The sequence below is a fragment of the Anser brachyrhynchus genome (genome assembly GCF_964034855.1).
Source record: "Anser brachyrhynchus genome assembly, chromosome: 3".
Classification (NCBI taxonomy): Eukaryota; Metazoa; Chordata; class Aves; order Anseriformes; family Anatidae; genus Anser; species Anser brachyrhynchus.
Window position 1 is genome coordinate 21,876,583 of NC_137696.1, and position 21,865 is coordinate 21,898,447.

General features: G+C 40.1%; 1 protein-coding gene across 8 annotated transcripts in view; it reads right to left on the reverse strand.

The window, feature by feature from the left end:
• ALK (ALK receptor tyrosine kinase) overlaps positions 1 to 21,865 on the reverse strand; it is a 309,718-nt gene that overhangs the window by 73,337 nt on the left and 214,516 nt on the right. For all 8 annotated transcript variants that reach the window (XR_013949459.1, XM_080587582.1, XM_080587583.1 and 5 more), the window contains exon 6: positions 2,425 to 2,556. Coding sequence is in view for 7 of the 8 variants with exons in the window: in XM_080587582.1 (XP_080443708.1) it covers positions 2,425 to 2,556 (132 nt within the window). In the remaining variant the exon portion in view is untranslated. The remainder of the gene's footprint in view (positions 1 to 2,424; positions 2,557 to 21,865) is intronic.

Here is a 21,865-nt window from a genome sequence, read left to right on the forward strand (position 1 = left end):
ACAGCTCTTTTGTGTAGGCAGAAGTGCTTGGGAAAACCCTTTCCCTGCTTTATATATCTGAATCACTTCTTGTCACACTTGCAAAAAGCTGATGGAAACATCCATGTTGCTCAGAACTAAAATGGCAAGTGAAATGCTGAAAGACGACAAATGTTTTGTGCTGGGTTGCCATGTAGATGTAACTGACATCTAAAACATTAGATTATTTTTCTGTTTTGTGAAAGAAGTTTTATGCCAATGATATTCAACACAGCAAAGAGGCAAAATCAGAGAAAGCAGCCACAGAAATGAGCAGGTTTTATGTGGCTAAGCAGACATATCCACAACAAAGCACTTGCAAGCTAAGGGTAAGCCTGTCTTTTTTGTCTCTTGCAGTGGAAGATGGTGCCTTTTGGGCCTTTTGGCTGTGAGAAAGAAGTCTCATTGCCAGTACCTGTGGTTTAAAACAAGCCATGTGGTCTTCTCCTCAACTGGGGACTGACATTCTGCTAAACAGGTGGTTAAATATCTTCCGCTTTTAACCTTCTCTGTATTTTCAGTAAATTCTTTGCCAACATAGCTGTAAGCACTATACTGCTTCATGCCAATAGCTATGAATAAATGCTGCATACATGGCTAAAAGGCAACAAAACAAACCCACATGGACAGCGTACGTGAAAGCAGGACTGGTCACCCTACCACCTGGCTCACTATGGGATACAGCCTGGCAACTAACGGCAAAAGCAGAGCCAGACTCTTTATTTGTGAATACTGGTAAGACAATAGCCACAGGTGCACCCAGTGTTTGAAAATAATAGGCAAGCATGTTCCATGAGGCCTGACCTATTCTGTGGTGGTATTTAGTTTGCATCTGTGACTAGTACTACTCTACCTTGGAGCTCTACTCTTCCCACTAGCATAGACCTCACTAGTACTACCCTCACAAGGCAGAACCATTTATAGCGGATAGACATGACTGTATATCCAGACATATATCTGATCCATTTTAAATAGTGGTAAATAATATGTCTCTGTACTTCCAATGAAATGACAATGCATTCAACTTACTCATTAGCATAATTTACTAAGTATTTTTAATTAAAATGTAGAAAATAGAAATACCGTTATGAAGTCTGAATATGAAGATGATCAAAGGACTGGGGCACCTCTCCTGTGAGGAGAGGCTGGGAGAGCTGGGCCTGTTCAGCCTGGAGAGGAGGAGGCTCAGGGAGGATTTTATCAATGCCTATAAATACCTGAAGGGAGGGTGCAAAGATGGAGCCAGGCTCTTTTCAGTGGTGCCCAGTGACAGGGCAAGAGGCAGTGGGCACAAACTGGAACACAGGAGAGGTCCGTCAAAGCATCAGGAAGCACTTCTTTATTGTGCAGGTGACAGAGCACTGGCACAGGTTGCCCAGAGAGGCTGTGGTGTCTCCCTCACTGGAGATGTTCAAAAGCCATCTGAACATGGTCCTGGGCAACCTGCTGTGGGTGTCTCTGCTTGCGCAAGGGGGGTTGGATCAAATGCTCTCCCGAGGACCCTTCCAACCTTAACCATTCTGTGATTCTGTGATTCTTTTTTAGATCTCTGCTGTAAAGTTCTTAGGCAAAAAGGTTTTGATACCAGTAATATGAAGCATTATTGGTTCTAAGCAGCTGCAAGACAGCAGTGATGACACTGTTTCTGTGGTTAACTACATGGCTAACAAACCACCGCTCCTCAATATCTGTAGACTGACAAAGGGAAACACAATGGAGGTAGAACACGTAAAAGTACAGAAAAAGAGACAAGGCATTTTCAAGATGGTTAAAGGATGGTCCTAAAGTATCTAATTTAAGCAACACATTTACAGAAATATTTAGGCATAGAACTTTTTCAGAAAACACAGATTGCTATCCAGCTTCCGATCTACGTTATTCAATTACTGACTGCTGAAGAGAGGACTGAAAACAAGAGTAATTACAAAGACACAGGAGTAGAAGCTGGTCACAGACAACCTCCTGCCTCTACTCATTTTTCTTACCTTGGAAGTTTTCTTCTTGCTCTTCCTTCTGCCACATGCTGACTAAGGGCACTACATTTTGATTAAGGGCACTAAAACAAGCTACACGTTTCATTATTCTATAAGGCATGTAGCTATTTAAGCTATTCTTTCTTTCAGTTTTTGGTCAGGATTTCATTAGATGAAGCACTGAGAGCAACTTAACCTGTTGCAGAACTAATGAAGGCCAGTACAGAAACATACTGAATGGTCCATTCTAGGCAGACATTCAGAGAAAGTACATGTGTTGTGGAGGACACTGGTCTTTTGATCGCACCAAATTAGTTCATTACTACTGAAGTCTCAGGTATTAAAATTCAAAACAATCTGTGCTTTTGGAAGCAGCTGTTCAGCTTCTCTCAGAAGGAAAAAGGACATGGCCTGGGGGTCTGGATTTACTCACTGCACATATCTCCCTCATCTTCTCCCTCAAGGCAGTCTCTGATGAAGTCACATGCCTGGCCCAGCCTGATCGATGTACCATTCCAGCAGATGAAAGAACCCTCCAAAGCCATTTTTGAGACAGAAGCGGATCCTAGAGAAAAAGAAAACAAAAGCCATTTCAGGTTACTGAATTGTCTTTCTCCAAGCCAATAGGCCATAGGATCCTGGATAACACTGAACAGGAGAAAAACCTTGTGAAACCCCCTTAGTCCACTAATTACTTGATAAAGTAATTATTTTATTTTTGTTCGACCTGTTTGTCTTGCCAAATACCTAACAGTCCACCTAATGCAGCACTTAAGTTCTTCATGCATGTCTGTCATTTTTACTTGGAAGGCAGCTCTGAACCTTGAAAAGAGGGTTGAAATCCTACAGCCTGCTCTATGATATTTCTCAGGAATGACATGATACGCATGATAGATTTTTAATTGTACGCAAATTTACTGCTAGACTGACAGTCCTGAAGACTGATATAGTCTCTCTCTTGCTCAGAAATAATGTATCTACTTGGCCTGGAAAAAACACAAGCTTCTATCATACCCTCCTGTCAAAATGACTTGGATGACTACCTATGACTTGGATGTATCATATCCTGATATTCTTTCTGCAAGAAAACAAACAAGCGAACAAAGCAAAACATGAAAAAAAAACAAACAGCCTGACTTCTGTTTACAGTTTTCTTTCTCTTCTATACCCCTTCCCGCTCCTGCATCCTGCACTCCCCTCCCCATGAATCAGGGAGTCCTGCAGCAGTCTACATCTACCAAGATACAAAAATCACTAATTCATTTTCCCTATGCCAAGCAGCAAAAGGCAGCTAACAACGTTGTGGAAAGTAGCCAACTCCTGTAACATGTGTCACTGAACATGTGCACCATCCATTCAGAATCAGCCAGTACCATCTATCCAGAAATGATCCTGAGTACTAAGGACCCTTAGTGTGCTAAGGACCTTTAGCACAGTCCTTTTTTGGAAGCACTCCTTTCCCTTGTCACTTGAGTAGTCAGAGATCATCCAGCCTGATGAGTATAATTTTCTTTATCATGGGACTTCTCTCAACCTGAATCCTTTGACTGTGGCTGTGATACACAAGACAAGGACTGATTTGGTTATTTTATTTTATTTTATTTATTCTATTTTATTTTATTTTTTAAGATCCATGCTCCAGATCAGTCACCTGCAGGAGGTATGAATTAGTTAACACCAGCCTCCAGTCAGTATGTATGGAGAAGGCCAAGCTTGCTAAGTGCAAAAGCCCCCTCCACAATAATCTGGATGTAGAAAGAAACCTTCCTGACGGTCTGCACAGATGTGCTTCCAGTTCATCACTCCTAGAAGGCAAGTCTAGAAGTACAAAGAGGTCTGTGCTGTGATTCCCCACTGCAAAAACTCCTGCTCTGTCTCATATTAAATGGGTAAGTACTAAAGATTAAACCAAAGCCTCTGGGCAGAGTGAGCCATTGTTTGCCTAGCTCATCCTTGCTTGCTAAACAGCGCAGCTACATCATGTTCTCTGTTACAGCAGGGAGCTGGGAATCATTGGTGATTCAATTAGATGTGCACTTGATAGTTTTATTTATATTGCCTGCCAAAACTAAAAATTAATGAAGCATGGAGGAAAACAACCACTACTTCTCTTCAAGCTTATTTTATGGTGCAAATCAATTCAGGAGTGGGGGGAATACATGTCAAATTTTTTTAATAAAAGACCCTGGCTCCTGAAAAGGGTGATCTTTGTTATTGTCAGCTCAATTCTTTTGACTGCCTTGGAGCAATTCTGTCTTGCTGCATGCAAGCTGCATGGTGCCCTTGTATTTCAGTCAGGGTCAAAGCATGAGCACAGAGGAGAGTTTCACAGAAAAAAAATAGGCCAAGTAACTCAACCCAGTTGGTTGCTGACAAATTCTGCAGGCCCCTCGATAACGGATTAAGGCAGCGTAGAAGATATCCTCCTTGCCCTTGCAGTGCTCCTTGCAAAAATGCTCTCTTAAAAGACACTGCCTTTCCTCTTCACTTGCCTCAAACCAGTCCCAGTGTGCAAATGAGAAGTGACTCCAGTAACTCAGTAAGTGATCCCTTCTCCTTGGGGTATGCAATGAAACTGTGGGGCACTGTGTTCCCAGTACACACCTAAGTACCACCCGAGATAAGAGTTGAGGCCCAGAATGATTCCATTAGGTTAGAAATATCATGACATTCTTAAAAATGTTAAAGTCCTAGTCAAATTTAGAAGTATTTTTGCTTCTCTGAATTTTTGCCACATATTTGCCACTTGTGCTTTTGAAGGAATTCCCACATTTATTACCAACTCTCATATCCCGCTTGGTTTATCTGCAATCTTTTCAGCAATCTCTGTGTTTTAGCCCAGAAGATGCTGTATTTGAAGATCATATGCAGATGTTCAGAGGAGGGTCTTGTAGGCAATGGAGTTGTTCTGTTTACTCAATTAATTACAACTTTGTAAAGACACTTGGTTTTCCAAGCACAGGACTGCATTAACTCTAATTTTAATGGAACTGAGGCATTCAAGAGCACTTACTGTCTTCCCAGGTGTCTTTCGTGCATCCCAAAAGCACAAGTCCCCTGAAATAAACTCACTGTGGTATTAAAAGGCATCAGTTGCAGCTAGACATTAGGTGATTCCAGGAGATTTTCCTTCAAAAGAAACAGCCGGTTTGCATGCTCATTCCTTTTTGTGGAGATGGCACTTGAATTAGCTCAGATTTGCATTAGATGCACATATACATACATGCTCTTTGTATAGGTTAGAGAACATAAATAGCAAAGCATCAACTGATGGAAAGACTGGGGTCTGTGACAGCACATGAACTTTTCTGTCTTATGTTTGCTTGCTTACTGTATGCACAAAGGCAAAATGAATTGGAGAAACGAGAAGATAAACTAATAAGACAAATACCTAATCAAAAAAATCCAAATACATAAGACCCTTTTAATGGGCCACTTGATGCAGATGTTTGCAACCAAGCTCAAGGAAACTTAATCTTCAATTAAAATATTTTGTAATAAAAACAGATGTTTTATCTGACTTTTCATTTCCCAGCCCCTACCATTCCTGGCCAGATGAGCCAGAATGACCTGGATCACTAAGTTAAGTGGTCTAGACTCATACATAGAAGATGTGCAAGGAAAGGAAAATGAATTGCATCAAATAAGTATCAAAGTAAAAATTGTGGGAGACATCCTTTATATTTACAGCAGTGTTTATGTAGCCAGTGGCATTCATAAAGTACAGTAATCATTAAGCTGTACTATGGCTGACTTGGAGTCTTATAAATCATTGTTTAAACAGCAACTTTAAACAAATGGCGTTTCAGGCTCTAAATCAAAAGGAGAAACAAACAACTCCTTGAGGAACAAGTGCTTACTTTGTACCTCACACGTCCTGCTTCTGAACACAGCCCAGTCTTGGCAATATTCAAATCCATTACCAGACCCTCGACAGAAATGATGCAGCCTGGGCTCTTGATTCACTATGACTTTGGAGTTAGTCTTTGTGCAGCATGATCAGCATGAAAGGCAAAAATGGCATGGCTTAGCCTAACATAGGATAAGCAACTTACTGCTCAGACTGTGGGGCCAAGGCTGATGTAATTTACTTTGCAGCAGATGTTCCTCAGGTTTTTTCAGACTGCCTCTTCTTCCACCCTTAATCAGCAGAGAAACTTGCACTGGCAAGTTCTGGTAAATTGGTCCCTGAGAAGTGTAGCTAAATATGTTTACTCATGACATTTGCTCAACTGATGGGTAAAAAATGAGAACCTTAAACTCACTACCACCACACTTGGCCAAGAGGAAGAGAAGACAAATTCGTACAGGTTTCTGCAAAGTTATCCCTTATCTTGCCAACTGGCTGCACTACTAATTATCATGCAAGATCAATCAAGCTGAACATAATTGTAACTTCAAGTGCTACGTGGAACTTCTCAGGCCATAATTTTCAATGGTACTGAAACCTGGGACCACCACAGCCAGGTAAAGCACTCCCACTCAGTGCACAGAAAAACAAGAGAGGCTAGTGGGTCAATTACTTGGTTGCTGTGAAAAAAACTGTTGCTTGTGCTCCGCAAAACAGATGATTTACAATGATTTGTGATGAATTTGCACCCTTGTGTGGTTTCCACAGACAAGGAGAGGCTCACTGGGCTGTCTCTGAGGAGCCCAGCCAGACACAACTGGACTCCGACTCTGTTGGTTCTCAAGCCAAGACCCTGTATGCATACAAAGTGAAAACTTCCATTTTTAACTGCACGTAAGTAGGAGGAAATATCCACACATGGAATTCTACCCTGCTTATCTTGCCACGCACACTACTCCTCAAAAAAGAGAACTTTCCTAGTGTTTAATTACAGCTCTTTAAAAATACTGTAAGAGGCTAGTGTTGCAGTCTCATGCTCCTCCCTCCAGCCGCTGAATGTCACTGAAAACCATGGATTGTGGACCGTTGCTGATATTACTCACCTGTTACAAGTATTCATCATTATCTTCTCATTTTTCTTTGGTGGGAGTTCAAGGCACTGAGTCAGAGATATTTGAAAAGAGCGGACTTGGGGATTTAAAGGTTGCACGAAACAAAGAAAAACTGTTGCCTAGCTATAAAAGGATAGTGAGAACTCAGGGGAGTTTTTGATTATCGATTTTGCTATGACTTGCCCATTCCTCGTGGGCACATTGTTTCCTCACTCTTCATCTCTAACTTGTCAGCCTTATAGCAGTGCAGGCATATGCAGGTTGATAGGTCACTTGGCGCTGAGGATAGTGATATCCCAGGACAAATTAAATTGTCCATTGTCAATGAGTCTGTAATACCTCTGCCTCCACCACTGCAGAAGTTGGAACGTGCAAAATGAAGGATGTAGGAGAGTGAAAGAAATGAGGGAAGTTCATGTTTAAGGGAACTGCAGCCATCCTTAGCAAATAGCCAATGAACTCCAACATGATACAGGGCAGACAGGTAAAGTACAACTTTCACAGCCAGCTAGACTGCCTTCATTTTCCAGGTACCCACCCCAGGACACTTGTTTGCAGATCTTCAGAAAAGCCTGCCAATCACAGCTGCAAATGAGACCAGAAAGAGAGATGCTTGAGAAATACAATGTCCTCAAAAAATGCTTTGAAAACAGATTGGATTCCAGATTTCTCAAGCCAGGCAGCCAAAATTAGTCAGCACTTCATGATTTCTGGCTTTAATCTTCGTTACAGCACTGGTACTGTTGTTGTCATTGCCTAGGGATGCAAGTAAAGCCACATTTGTAGGAGGTGGTAATCTCTCGTTATTAGACTGCCTGGAACAGGCAGAAATAGCAGCCAATGTTTGTATGCCTGAAAATGTACCCATTTTTCCAGTCATATAAATTGACTATAAACTTCATATTTTATTTCCTGTATGTAAAATGGTAACAAACTCATCCCAGGAGCTCTGTGAAATTTTTTTCTTTAACATTTGTAAGGAAATAAGATGTCCTGCATGCTAAGGGGACACCACTGCCACAGTGAGCTACTCCAAGGTGAGGAATTTTGCTTCTTAGAGAGATGTAGAAAACAGAATGTTCATTTTACAGAAAATTTCAACATTTCAAAATATACTTTACACTAAAATAAAAATGCCAAAATTTTTTTGGAGAACAAAAATTTCATAGCAATTCTTGTTTAGAAATAATGACTTAAGAGATTACAATATGTAACTAAATATTGACATAAAACCAAGAAATCTAAAACACTTGTATTCAGACAAAGATATATATATATATATATATTTTTTTTTTTTTGTCAGGAAACTCAAGTGGAAAGTTACTGTTTTGGAACTCTCTTACGTCAGAAATTCAGCCAGCTCAGTTCTAGCATGCTCTCCCTCTTTGCTGCTGCTGCTGTTTCAAAGCAGGGATGTTATACTTGGTATGCAAATTTTAAAATGCCTGCTCCTTTAGCCTTGCCTAATGCCAGTAGGATTCCTTACACTGAAGAAAGCTCCACAGCACACCTGAGGAGCAGGCGCTTGCTCCATGCCACATTTCAGTAGCATGAGGTAGCGTTCAGACTAGGCAGGCCCTCTGTGTTTTCTTGGAATTGCTTTTGACCAGGTCAAGTTATTGTCCATAACTTCTGTCTGAATGAATTCCTCAAATTAATATTCACATGATGTAGCTTTCCCAAGTTTACAGCAACAACTACCTTCTTTAAAATGAAACAAAAATATGGAATGTGAAAGCTTTATTTCACACTTTCTCATTTCTTAATCTGGGAGGTTGACTGAGGTCCTACTATTTATCTTCATTGCTCCTGAGACAGTAAATAATTGCTGAGCACAATAAATAACATGATAATTTTTTTTCTTCCTATAAATCTTGCCCAAAACACAACTTTTTTTTTTTTTTTTTTTGGTTAGGGCTCCCAGTAACATGTATTTTTCTGATCTGCTCACTGAAAGTAAGTTGCGATAAGCAGTTGCAATAAGCAACTCCAACAGCACATCCAAAACTTATCAGGAAGCAAGTAAACAGCAGCAGCACCAGAGAATTTTATAAAGAAAGTGTGATTTTCCAGCATGCATCAGTACCTACATATTCTGAGGTATCTACAAAGTTGAAAGGGGCCAAATGGGGCAGAAAATTAATATTTGTTCCCAAATACCTACAAAACATTGTGTACACATAGTCATTGGATTTTTTTTTACATCTCACACAGCAGATCTTTAAGGTTTTCTTCCTTCTATACGGACATTCTGACTTATGATGTAATGGGATAGAGTAATTTTTTTGAAATCCTAAATGTCTTTTCTTTTGCTTGCTTTCTGTTGCCAGTGTTTCAATATCAGACCACATTTGCTATTTGAGTACCTTTTCTCTAAACTAGCATTGCACCTTTATAAGATTAAAACCCAGCGACAAACTAGCTTTCATACCTCTCCTAAAAGAACTGATTACTATAACAGTAAGCAACTGATTAAAAAATATATCAAAGAGAACAAAAATAACTAAACAAAAATAACTAAAAAAAAACCCAGCAGAATCTTTTCTTTGTTTTTCTGTGAATTTTTCAAAATACAATCATTGGAGAGAGAGAACAGAAGGCTCCAAATTCTCCTATTAACTTTGTCATTTCCATCAGACCTCTCCGGGTCTGAATGGACTTAGAGACCAGCTCTTATCAGCCAACAACCTTCACCATGGGAAATGCTCATTGGGCTGATCGCTGGCTCACTGGAGGATGAATGCTCTTACCATATGCAGCGGACTCTGACAGAATCATGAACTGGCTAAGATGTCAAAGCTTATTTACAGACAACAGCAGCAGATTTAACACTGCTCTACTCTCAACATCAGACATAGAACTGATTTAAATAAAACAGAGCTACTGGAGACAGGACGTGAAAACAGTGCACGCTTTTTTTCGGGGGGTAAACCAGTAGCAGTTGATCAGATAGGAAATAAGTGTGATCTTTCACATTTTGCTTTCTAGAAGGCTGGGTTCAAATCCACTCAAATTATTGAAGTTTGTTTTTGCCCAGTGATACTCCCTAGGGCCAGACACAACCCAATAGTGGATTTGTTGCATGCAGCAACCAATTTCAAATAATGACATGAGATCATGAACTGCCAAAACCAGACTAACTCTGATTCCTCTTCCAATCTCTACCTTTTGCTCTGAAGTTGCCCAGATGCAAGAAAAAAGTTATAGAAGCAGGAGACTGGAGAAGACAGCTTGGATCATCAAGAACTGACTCCACTGTGGTCATATATAACCTCTCTCTTAATCCTGCAACAGTAGCATCTCAGTAGTCTCTCAGGCATACTCTTTCAGCATTGCCAAAACAGTAAACAGAGGTACATTTGTATGCCTTGTCACGAAAAATACAAATAAAGGTATGACACCTACTACATTCAAACATCACTTTAGATAGAAATCATATTTCTCGTTTCTAAAATGCAATTCTGCTTCTATAACTGTTTAAAGCAGCATCTCTCCTCTAGCTGTCAGCAGCATTAGATTAAGGTTTATGGCCTTACTGCTGACCAGTTGCTGGGGGAGACAGGTGGAATAGCGCAAATCAACACAATCACGAATGTGCACGTAGATCATTTCAGCAGGGTACAGTGTTGCATGCTCACATCACAGCCAAATGCTTTTCTGTGGAAAGCAGTGGCCCCACAGTGGAACAGCAATAGTTACTAGAGGTAGAAGCAGGAGCTTGCTGGGGAAGAAAGTTTTATGTCACACCACTCTCTACTGTGCCAATCCCTGTGACGCTGTAACTGTACAAGCGCAACAAATTTTTGTTAAGGAGCAAATTTCCACTTTGTTCAAAAACAAAGCAGCAATAGCTCAAAAACTCAAAGCATAAGCAAAAGGAAATTGCACATGAGCACTTGCTGTGAGTTAGAGCAATAACACTGGTCACTCGTTAACAGGTTTGCCACTGGGAGAGACTTAATGTGGATGGGGGGTATAGAGCTTTCGGTTCTATGGAAGCAAAAAGACGTAAGTGCAGTGTTAGCCTACCTCTACATGCCCTTGAACATCAATATGTTGGTGGATGCTATGACACTGCTGATTCTTCCAGCTGAATGCACTGAAGGCTGCCTACATCATGGTGCTTTGAAGCCAGTCAAAAGGGACGGAGAAGTAGCAGTTCTTTGCTCTTGTGTGCCAGGCTGTACTTCAAGCCTTGCTACACTTCAATGAAATTATCCTAGGAGCAAAGTTGCTGAAGGTCAACGGCACTGGACATCAAACAAAGCCTGGAGAAGGACTACTTTCTGTAGTCTGTGGCTCTGCCAGAGGCTTGTGCTAACCCTTGAACATGTGAAAAACTTATGAATTGGAAATGATTACAGCAAAACAACAAACAACAACAAACATACAGATGTCAAAGCAGAATGCAGTGATTGGCTCTATGTAAGCAGAGGTAGGTACTGAAGATAACAGGGAAAAACACGAGAAGAGATGACATTAAAATTCCAAGAAAACCACCTGGGTTTCAGGCACTACCCTCTTCTGGCATGTTCTGGGGCAAACATGAATACAGGCTGGGCGATGAATGGATTGAGAGCAGCCCTGTGGAGAAGGACTTAGTGGTGGACAAAATCTGAACATGGGCCAGCAGTGTGCACTTGTAGCTCAGAAAGCCAACCGTGTCCTGGGCTGCATCATACCAAGTGGGTCGAGGGAGGTGATTTTCCCCCTTCTACTTCCCTCCCATGAGGCCCCACCTGGAGTGCTGCATCCAGCTCTGGGACCCACAGCATAAGAAAGACATGGACCTGTTAGAGCGGGTCCAGAGGAGCTGAGAGAGTTGGTGTTGTTTAGCCTGGAGAAGCCTGTCTCTGGTATGACCTTATTGCAGCCTTCCAGTCTTCCCCCTAAATGGGGGCCTACAGGAAAGTTGGGGAGGGACTCTTTATCAGGGAATATAGTGATAGGACAAGGGGTAATGGCTTTAAACTAAAAGAGGGTAGATTTAGATTAGATATTAGGACAAAATTCTTAACACAGAGGGTGATGAGGCACTGGACCAGGTTGCCCAGAGAAGCTGTGGATGCCCCATCCTTGAAGTGTTCAAGGCCAGGCTGGATGGGGCTTTGGGCAACCTGGTCTGGTGGGAGGTGTCCCTGCCATTGGCAAGGGGGTTAGAACTAGATGATCTTTAAGATTCCTTTCAACCTAAACTATTCTTTGATTTTATGATTGCAAAAACAGCAGAAACACGCTAAAAAATAAAAGAGAACCACCAAACTTTCTTTTGGCCATAAAATGTACGAGGTGAGACCTAAAAGATATTTTACATTTGCATGTGTCTAAACTTAAAACACAATTTGGTCTTGAAGTATCAATTTAAAAGACCAAATAATGTTTACGATTAATTTTTGAATGCATTTCACTAAGTTTTATCTCTAAGTGGTTGCAATCTTTGTGAGGTCAATCATCTTAGGGAGCACAAACACTTTCTATTTTTTACTGTGGTCCACAGGTTGCTCTGAACTTGTACTACCATTCAGTTTCAGCTGTACATCATCACTTCCATGGTGCAGTTAAGTTATACTGAGTGCAAAGGTGTTAGACGTGATATATATGTTTGTGTGTGTATATTTATTTATAAAGAGAGCAGTTAAAATACCTGACCTCCAGCCGTCCTGGGGCTTTCAGTTAATGGGATGTGGATGCAGTTTACCAGCTATAATGAATGTCACCAGACAACTATTCACATCTCTGCAGCACTGGGACATTGACCTGAACGCACAGGGAATCTACATTCCGGAAGTTTATCGAAATACCACCAACAAAACCAACTGCCCTGGAATCTGTACTTAAACCAGAAAAAAATGCCCTGCCTCCTTAGCAACGATGTCTTGATTAACATCAGCAGGACTGTTATGTAGCAGTAAGTACGCTGAAGGCTCTCAACTCTACCTTAACCATGTTCTTCTTCCCATCCCACATCTAATTACCATTGCTTTTTAGTGACTACTATAATTTTAAACAGTCTGTCAATGAGATACCACAAAGATGTTAAAAGTACCTTGTCCTAGCATCTAATATGGATGAAATCAGCAATCCACTGTTCCTCAGGCAGTAACATAATCAGAAAACTCAGAGGTCTCAGCATTCATGGCAGCCACATCTTTATGGGTAACAGTCACTGCATTCTCTGAAAAGATCCTCCTGCTGGGAGGGTCTTTGGACAACATTGTTGGTCTCTGACAAGTGAAAGGTGTCCGGTAGTCACTAGGTTTCTTCCAGGTAGATCATGACTAAGTAATCACCTCATCCAGCATATCCGCAGAAATAAGAAGCCTGTCATCCTTTTCCCAATATCCAAGAAAGGGAAGAATGAAGTACATAACCAGGGACTGTGTGCAAAACGTCGAAAACATAGCAACCCAACATCATTTTTTGAGGTACTTCACCACCACTTCAAGGCCCCTAACACACTATTTCTGTGTGTAGGGGCCTTGAATTGCTAGCCAGCCACCTTCAGAAATGCTGCTTATCAAATAAGCAATCTGACCATCAGGATTCCCAAACTGGCTCTTATGCTGTGACCTTGGACAAGTCTTTTCGCTTCTTCAAGCTTCCATTTCATTGCCTGTGCCAGAAAGAAATTACATCTTGTGGGGTTTATGTGGTCTCCCTATTGTTTAGAAATAGAGCTGCATGAATAGTGTATTTTTCCTTGCACAGAAAAGATATCTAATTTTTAAGAGCTTACCTGAAATGAAAATGACCCCTAAAAATGGAAAATGTTTGCTTAGCTTTAGTCTAGAATCTTTTATTTGACCTGTAATAAAATATTTATTATTATTTAAAAATAAAATAAAAATTTGCTTCATTTTGAATATTTAATCTTCATTTATGCCTCTTAACATATTTCAAATTAAAAAATAAAAATAAAAAGGAAAAGGTGTTAAAATTTACCATTTCTTCCCCCTTTTTTTTTTTTGGTCAAAATATGTACTAAATTTGACCAGAATTTTGCTCAGTTTTGTCTCACCAAATTTGCATTTTTAACAAACCTAGAATAAAAATAGAGACACTACATATCCCTTTTGTAACACATGGAAGCTCTAAAGTGCAAGGCTATACTGATTGTATCAGTAAATGCTACTTGCAACACTGAGGATGACAGAATCACTGGAATCATTACCACATGCTGTTGGGGCAACTGTCTGAAGAAGCCGTGGATCATTTCAGCTTGGTCCTGTCCTGTGAAATCTAATCACTCAGACACTACACCAAAGAGGAAATTTGTTTACCATATTAGGGCTGATGTGATTGAAAACAATCTCTCCATTTTATTAAAAAATGCAAATATTGGCTAAATACAGGTTTCACTGAGGGAACCTCAGATTTGCATGATTCCAATGTGAAAAACAACCATTGATTCACTCAGTTTCTCATGAGCACTAAAGACATAGTGCTCTGCTTTTGCTTTCTCAGTGAGTGACAGTATGGAAAATAGTTAATAGAAACTCAACATTAAAAATGTCACTGACAATTAAGGTGACAGATTAAAGGGATCTACATGCAATCTGCAAACCTGTTTGGCATTCACTGATTAATGCAGTAAATTAGGTACTAACAAATGCAATGATATAAATTGCTAACTTCACTCAGCAATATATACAGATGGTGTCAATTCTGGAAGCTAAGTTATTAAATTTTCTGTAGGTGAAGCACCGAGTACTTATTACAATTATTGAGATCATGAGCAGAGACTTTCAATTTCTGACCAGAATGACTTCCAGACTATCTCTGGAGTACCCGACACTATTAGAACTGCTCAAATTTCCAAAACTCAAGTGAAAATTTCTTTTCATTGTGGTGGAGACTGTAACAGAACTCTACCAGCACCAAGTCTGAATCTAAGCTTCTCTTTGGTGGACACGTGTTTGAAGACAGAGATGCTTTGTAAAGGTACTCTCAAAAAATGCCTGTCTCTGAGTTCTGCTTTGATACTTAGTACAACAAAGAACTGCTTCTTGAAGAAATTGCAGGAAGAAATGCCACAGAAGGGACCTGAGATCCATAACAAATATTTGGCCCAACAACTGGAAACAAGTCATAGTCTCTCTCTCTGTATTTTACGGATGCTACTCTCCGTCAATTAACAGACCCCAACTACTTTCATATATACAGTCAGAAATTCACAAGGTAAAGATATTCTCCTCTACAATTCTCAGGCAGTGCAAGGCTCAAGCCTTAGCAACAACACTTCAGCTCCCCTTTGTCAATGCTAATGAGTTAAACTGGACTGCAATGAGAACAGACAGACATACTTATCCAGCTGCATTGGCAGGAGAGATTAATGCCTTCATCTGTTAAGGACTGCTTTACCTTCTGATCAACAAGGGAAGAGGCATGTGCAAGTACTCCCTAACTTATTTCAGACAGGTGAGTCCAGAGCAACATTTCTTACCAACCTGAGGACTTTATGTTAGCCTATTTAATTTTCAAATTGCTGTTGCTCTCTGGGTTGCATTTAAACATCTTACAGACTCTTGTTACCTGCTTAAAGATTACAGGAGCAAGGCCACAATACAGTGGTGCAACAAGGTAGAGGAACACAGTGGCTGTGCACTAGTCACTATTCAACAGATGTCATTCTAATAAATGAAATAATTCTGACCCAAAAAAATATTCTTACTATCCCATTCAAGGCAATTTATGGAGGAGTGGGTATTTCCATTTCTCATTTTTTTAAAAAGAAGGTGTAGTGAGGAACATCAGCCTTTCAACTTCCATTACCTTTGCAGCTTTTGGAAAACTTCTAAGCACAGTTTGGTCTTTATTAGAGATATTCAGCTCAAACCTGTTTCTACAACAAGGAGAATGGAATAAAACAGCTGCAGGTATCTACCACGTTCAGAGGAAATTCTGTCTTAATATAGAACTACAAAGGAGGGACCTTTCTTTAAATTAAAGCTGGAGGTAAAAAGGTGTGTTTATGTATAGGAAATCATTTTCAGAGAGAATTATTTAAAATTATTGAAACAATGAACTTATAAACAACAACAACAAAAACTTGCTACAATGATACATCCAAAAAAAAAACCAAAAAACTTTTTGTTTTATATTTTCCTGATGAAGAAAACACATCGATTATACTAACATAACGGAATATTAATTCCCCGATGTGATTCTCAATGGCTCATCATGTCAAAGATGTGTCCTGTCAGTTGAAATTTAGGTGAGAACTCAATGATCTCAAAGAACTGAATTTGAAACGACTAATTCCTGAATGTAACCAGATATCCATGCAGAAGTAAGACGAATTAAGGTTCAAGGCAAATGCTGCACATAATACAGATCTTAACCTCATTTAGAAGTAATGTTGCTTAGGCCTTTATTAAGGGATTGAGTTACCAGTTCTGCTTAAACAGAAGTGACAGTCATTCACAGGGGTAATAAGAACAAGCAAGATAATGCAAGAGAGGGAATTGCATCTACTGGTAAGGAAGCAATTGAAAAAACAATGTGGATCTTCTATTAGCCCTTTGTAGAAAGTAACATGGGATCCAATGTCCAAATGTAACTCAATTTAGGTAGATTTTTCAAAAAACCTTCGGTGAGGTCTCCCATAAAGGAATTGGGACCTCTGTTTTTCAATATCTTCATCAATGACATAGACGATGGGGTCAAGTGCACCCTCAGCAAGTTTGCAGACGACACCAAGTTGAGTGGTGCAGTTGATACCAAAGAAGGAAGGGATGCCATCTAAAGGGACCTGGACAGGCTGGAGAAGTGGGCCCACGTGAATTACATGAGGTTCAACAAGTTCAAGTGAGAGGTGCTGCACCTGGGTTGGGGCAATCCCAAACAGGAGTAGAGCCTGGGAGAAGAACTCATTGAGAGCAGCCCTGTGGAGAGAGACTTGGGGGTTCTGGTGGATGAAAAGCTTGACACGAGCCAGCAGTGCGTGCTTGCAGATCACGAGGCCAACTGCATCCTGGGCTGCACCAAAGAACCCCCACACCGTTCAGGTGGAAATCATTAGAGACCTGCTGCTCCAGCTGGACTGTCAAAAGTCCATGGGGCCAGATGGGATTCACCCGAGGGTGCTGAGGGAATTGGTGGATGTGATTGCTGGGCCGCTTTCCATCATCTATCAGCAGTCATTGTCATTCAGAGAGATCCCAGATAGCTGAAGACTTGCTAATGTGACACCCATCTATAAGAAGGGTTGTAAGGGGAACTACTGGCCTGTCAGCCTGACCTCGGTGCCAGGAAAGGATGGAACAGGTCATCTTGAGTGCAACCATGCAATGTATACAGGACCACCGGGGGATCAGGCCCAGTCAGCATGGTTCATGAAAGGCAAATCCTGCCCGACCAACTTCATATCCTCCTATGACCAGGTGACCTGCCTGGTGGATAAGGGAAAGCCTGTTGACGTAGTCTACCTAGACTTCAGCAAGGCCTTTGACACGGTCTCCCATAGTATTCTCCTGGAGAAGCTGGCAGCCCATGGCTTGGACAAGTACACTCAGGTACCCAGAGAAGTTGTGGATGCCCCATCCCTGGAGGTGTTCAATGCCAGGCTGGATGGGGCCTTGGCCAATGTGATGTAGTGGGTGGCATCCCTGCCTCTGGCAGGGGGGTTGGAGTTAGGTGATCTTCAAGGTCCCTTCCAACCCAAGCCATTCTATGATTCTAAGAATGTGCTCAACAAAAAACAAAGCTTTTACATGTAAATGATTTTGTGTGGATGCAGAGATGCAATGTGATCTACAAGGCTGCATTAGAAAGTATTTGGTGTAGCTCTGGTTCTGCCAACAACCACCTTACTTTTGACAAACCACTTCTACGTTCTTATGTTCTTCAGTGTGACTTTTTTTTGTTTGTTTGTTTGTTTTCAGAAATATACTTTATTTTCTAGACCCATGCATAAAATATCTACAGAGGGTATCACAGTTTAAAACCCAAGCCTAATATCTGGCTTTATATGTATAACTTATACAGGTTTCCCAGCATAGCTGGTGCTTGTTTGCTTGTCTGTTTTTACCAAGCCCAGACAGTCTAAGTCTGACTGGAAACATCTTGTCAATGCTGCATGCATGAAACTTGTATTGTCAATGTCAGTGTTATATAGTATTCCTGGATAGCACTGTTAGTCTTGCTAGTCTTTTCAGGGTTTATCCTAAGAGACTTTCAATAAACCACTCCTACTATAAAATAATTACTATAGAATGATTTATCTAGCATGCTAACCAGAGAGCATTGAGGAATATCTATTTGTTAATGATTCCTTACCTGATGCTTTTCATTCAAAAGTGAGGAATCAGTGGGCAGACTTTATAGATAACAGGTACTAAAGCACCCACTGGCTTTAAAAGGAGAATTCTGTTAGAAATTCTAGGCTACAATTCTTCAAGCAAAGCATTGTACCCTTTCTGACACTCTGATGATGCTATGATGCTAAAGGTAGAATGAATTGCTCTCTGAAGTGCCTCTTTTTCTCTCTGTTGACTATAGAGGGACCCTAGAGACTAGCTTTGTCATGATGCCTAAGTTGCAGATAGCTGAAGTCACAAAAGATGAATACGACATTGTCTAACTTCATACAACAAAGCATCTGAATGTCTGAACTAAATCTTGAATAGGGAGATGAATCCTGTGTGTTGTGAATTAGATGTATGTCTTATTATACAGATTTTACTCCCAGTTGAAGTCTAAACTGAGAATTGTGCTGAACAGCTTGGAAATAAGCTTTGCAAACAGGAGTCCAGGAGAACATTTTTTAGTCTCCTATCCACCTGAAATGTTTTTTGGCCTTTGTTCAAATTCCAAAAAACAAACACACACACACACAAAAAAAGAGCCAACATCAGCAACATTTAGACGTTAAAAAACAGGTCTCCTGTATACTATTAAGACAAAGAAATATGGAGAAAAGGACAACTCCATTGCTTGGCTTTGTAAACTGGAAAAGAAACCGTATTTACTTCACCTAATGCTTTTCCTATGTACTCTTTATGAACAATTGGTACTGGATAAAACCCACACAAGTACAGAAAGTTTCTTAGGCATACAATGAAGCTGTGCAATGACCAACCTCTCTGCCTGAGTAACTTTCAAAATAAGTGCAATTTTATAAGAAGATTCTCGAGAGACAGTGTTCAATTATACCAACATATTTACAGCTTAGGCGATGTCTAGCATTAACTGAAAACTCAAAGCTGACAGCAGTGCTACTCTTTCCTGTTCCATTAGCCAAGTACTTCAATTTAAACTTGTTATGGATACCCCAGTAAATTGTTGGTTATTGTTACTGCCACAAATGGCCTGATTCTGTTCACACACTATTTCTCTCTCATTTCTAAGACTGATGAAAGGGACATTTAAAATTGCTTCCATTTCCTCCCATCTAATTCCATCCCAGGTGCCAGCTAATCTAATGTTCACTCACTGTGGCCCAGCCAAAGGGCTTTGCTCATCTTTATTCTTCTGTTGACACTTCCCTTACTACTTGCATTAAGGTATTTACAGTCTGATTTCTTTGTCCTTTGCTTGTACTCAGTGCACAGCACAGACCAGACACACCTGTTCGTAATGCTCTCAGATGGTATAACAATATGAATAAATGGGAAAAGTAATAAACTCCTCTGTAGTATTTGCAGAACAGTATCGCTGTGTGATTGCAGTATAGAAAGAGTGAACTTGCAAAACTGACTTCCATTTGGTGACATCCTGCCTCATCATGACACTTTGGTTTTGTTTCGGCAATTACATTAATTGTACAGGAAAAGAATGTACTCTGTACTTGAAGTGTCAAAAAATAATATAAAACAGGGAGTGTACTCACTGCTGTTATACCTGAGAAAGACACTGTAATACTTTACGGACACTGCTGATGTCTGTAACTGCTAATAACAGAAGAAGCAAGTAGAAGCACATTTTAATTTATGGCAAGCTACATGAAGCCACAAACTAGATGGCATTCTACAGATCAACAAAGAAGTTGAAGACTACTTGCTAAAATATACATTTATAATGGAATAATAATTGCCCTAAAGGTTGTATTACGAGATTAGATAGGCAGGAATGTTTTATGACTAGAGGGAAAAAGGAGGAACAGGCTTGTCCAAATGAGACAAGTTGATTGACTTCACTTGGGAGCAGAGCGAGTTGGAGATGCTGCTAAGGTAAAATTTGAGGAAAACAGACGGGCCACAGCAAAGCACTCTGTGTGAAGATGAACTGGTTAAATATATCTCAGAGTAGACCTTTTTATGGCATCCCACAGAAACAGTTATTTTGGGTTTCTCATTCGCTTCCATTAGTAGTAAGCTATATTTTTAGAAAGTACACTTCCTAAAAAATGTATTCTGTGATCTATTTTTTAAAAATGTATAAAACTTTATAGTAATATGTATAATTCAAACACTAAGCATCAGCTTTAGCCTCCTTTACCAACGATGAAAGAACAGCTATAATTTAAACCAGACTCTTCTGTTGGCTGTGAAGAAACAAGAAATGACAAGACTGAGGTCAAAAACAGTGTTGTTCCTACCAAAAATGTAAGGTGTCTCCTTCTTCAAAAGCTTTTAAATACACTGGGACAGATCTTCAGCTGATGCAAGTGGTCAAAACTCCAACAATGACCGATGAAGCAACATGCTTTACAACTTCCACTAGCAGATTTACCCAAGTGACTTCACAGGTACTCACTTTACTTTCTTTACTTCATGAAATAGCTTGCATACAGTACATACTCGAGGTACTTTGCTGTCTAAGCCACATGGCAATTTCTGTAGACACATAAGTCACTTTACTACTGTTTTGTTACTCATGTGTACCATAAAAGTACCTGATAAGTTGACACCATTGCCAAAACCCTACACTTACTGTTCCTGATCTTAGAGTGATTGCTCTTTTTCCATTCTGGTTTCATTAATATCAACTTATGTCCTTGAATACATTTACATACACAGTTATTCCATGAGTTGATTAAGGAGTCAACAATGACGTCCTATAAATGAACATTAACACTCATATTATTACAGAAATATAATTTCTTCCATTTCATATTCATCCTGTTTTGTACTGTATACCATCGTGCTGGATTTATGCAGTTGTTACTTACAGCTCTAAATGACATCTTAAAAATCCACTATATAATTTGGGCATAAGTGCATGGCATATTCAGTGCTGCAGTCTCTGCAAAATTGTTTACTTCAGATTGTGGCTCACACAAATCAACCAGAACAGCTTAGATCCCAGTATGCCACAATCCATCATCTCACAAAAATGGATAGATTGCCTCTCACCCTCAAAGTTTTAAGATATTAAAATAGTTGCTTTGTTCATCTCTACTCATATCAAATGAAAAATCCAACACTGATATAATTTTTGGAACATGATAAATCTCTCTGTAAGAGCTGACTAAATTATATTTCCTTGTAAATCTGAAAAGCATTTCTAAACCTTGTTTTGCTTACAAATTTGCTGCTACTCCATCAGTCATGCCCCATGGACAATATACTTCAGTCTGGAACTGGACCCAGAATCCAGCTGACTCATTTAGGTTCTTGCAGCCTCCCAGTGGTACGAAACTTCTGCATTTCAGTTCTTAAGATTTCTTTTATGTAATAAAACCTGACTGGTAATTTAAGATCTTACCATCTGTGTGTGACTTCTGGATCAATGTGTCTTACTAGCAGGGCTTTCAAATTCTCAATTCGTAAAAGCATTGTATGTCTCATTTATGGCGGTACTCCTTAAGACTGCCTCCAGAGTGTATAGACTTTCCTTTCACATCGTTACAGGTGGAAGGCAAGCCTCAGTGCAATGCAGTAATGACGGAATTTTTGAAAAACCCTGGGGGACTAAGGAGCACAGTTCTCATTAATTTGTGCACCTAAGTCACTTGGCAGCTTTTGAAAGTT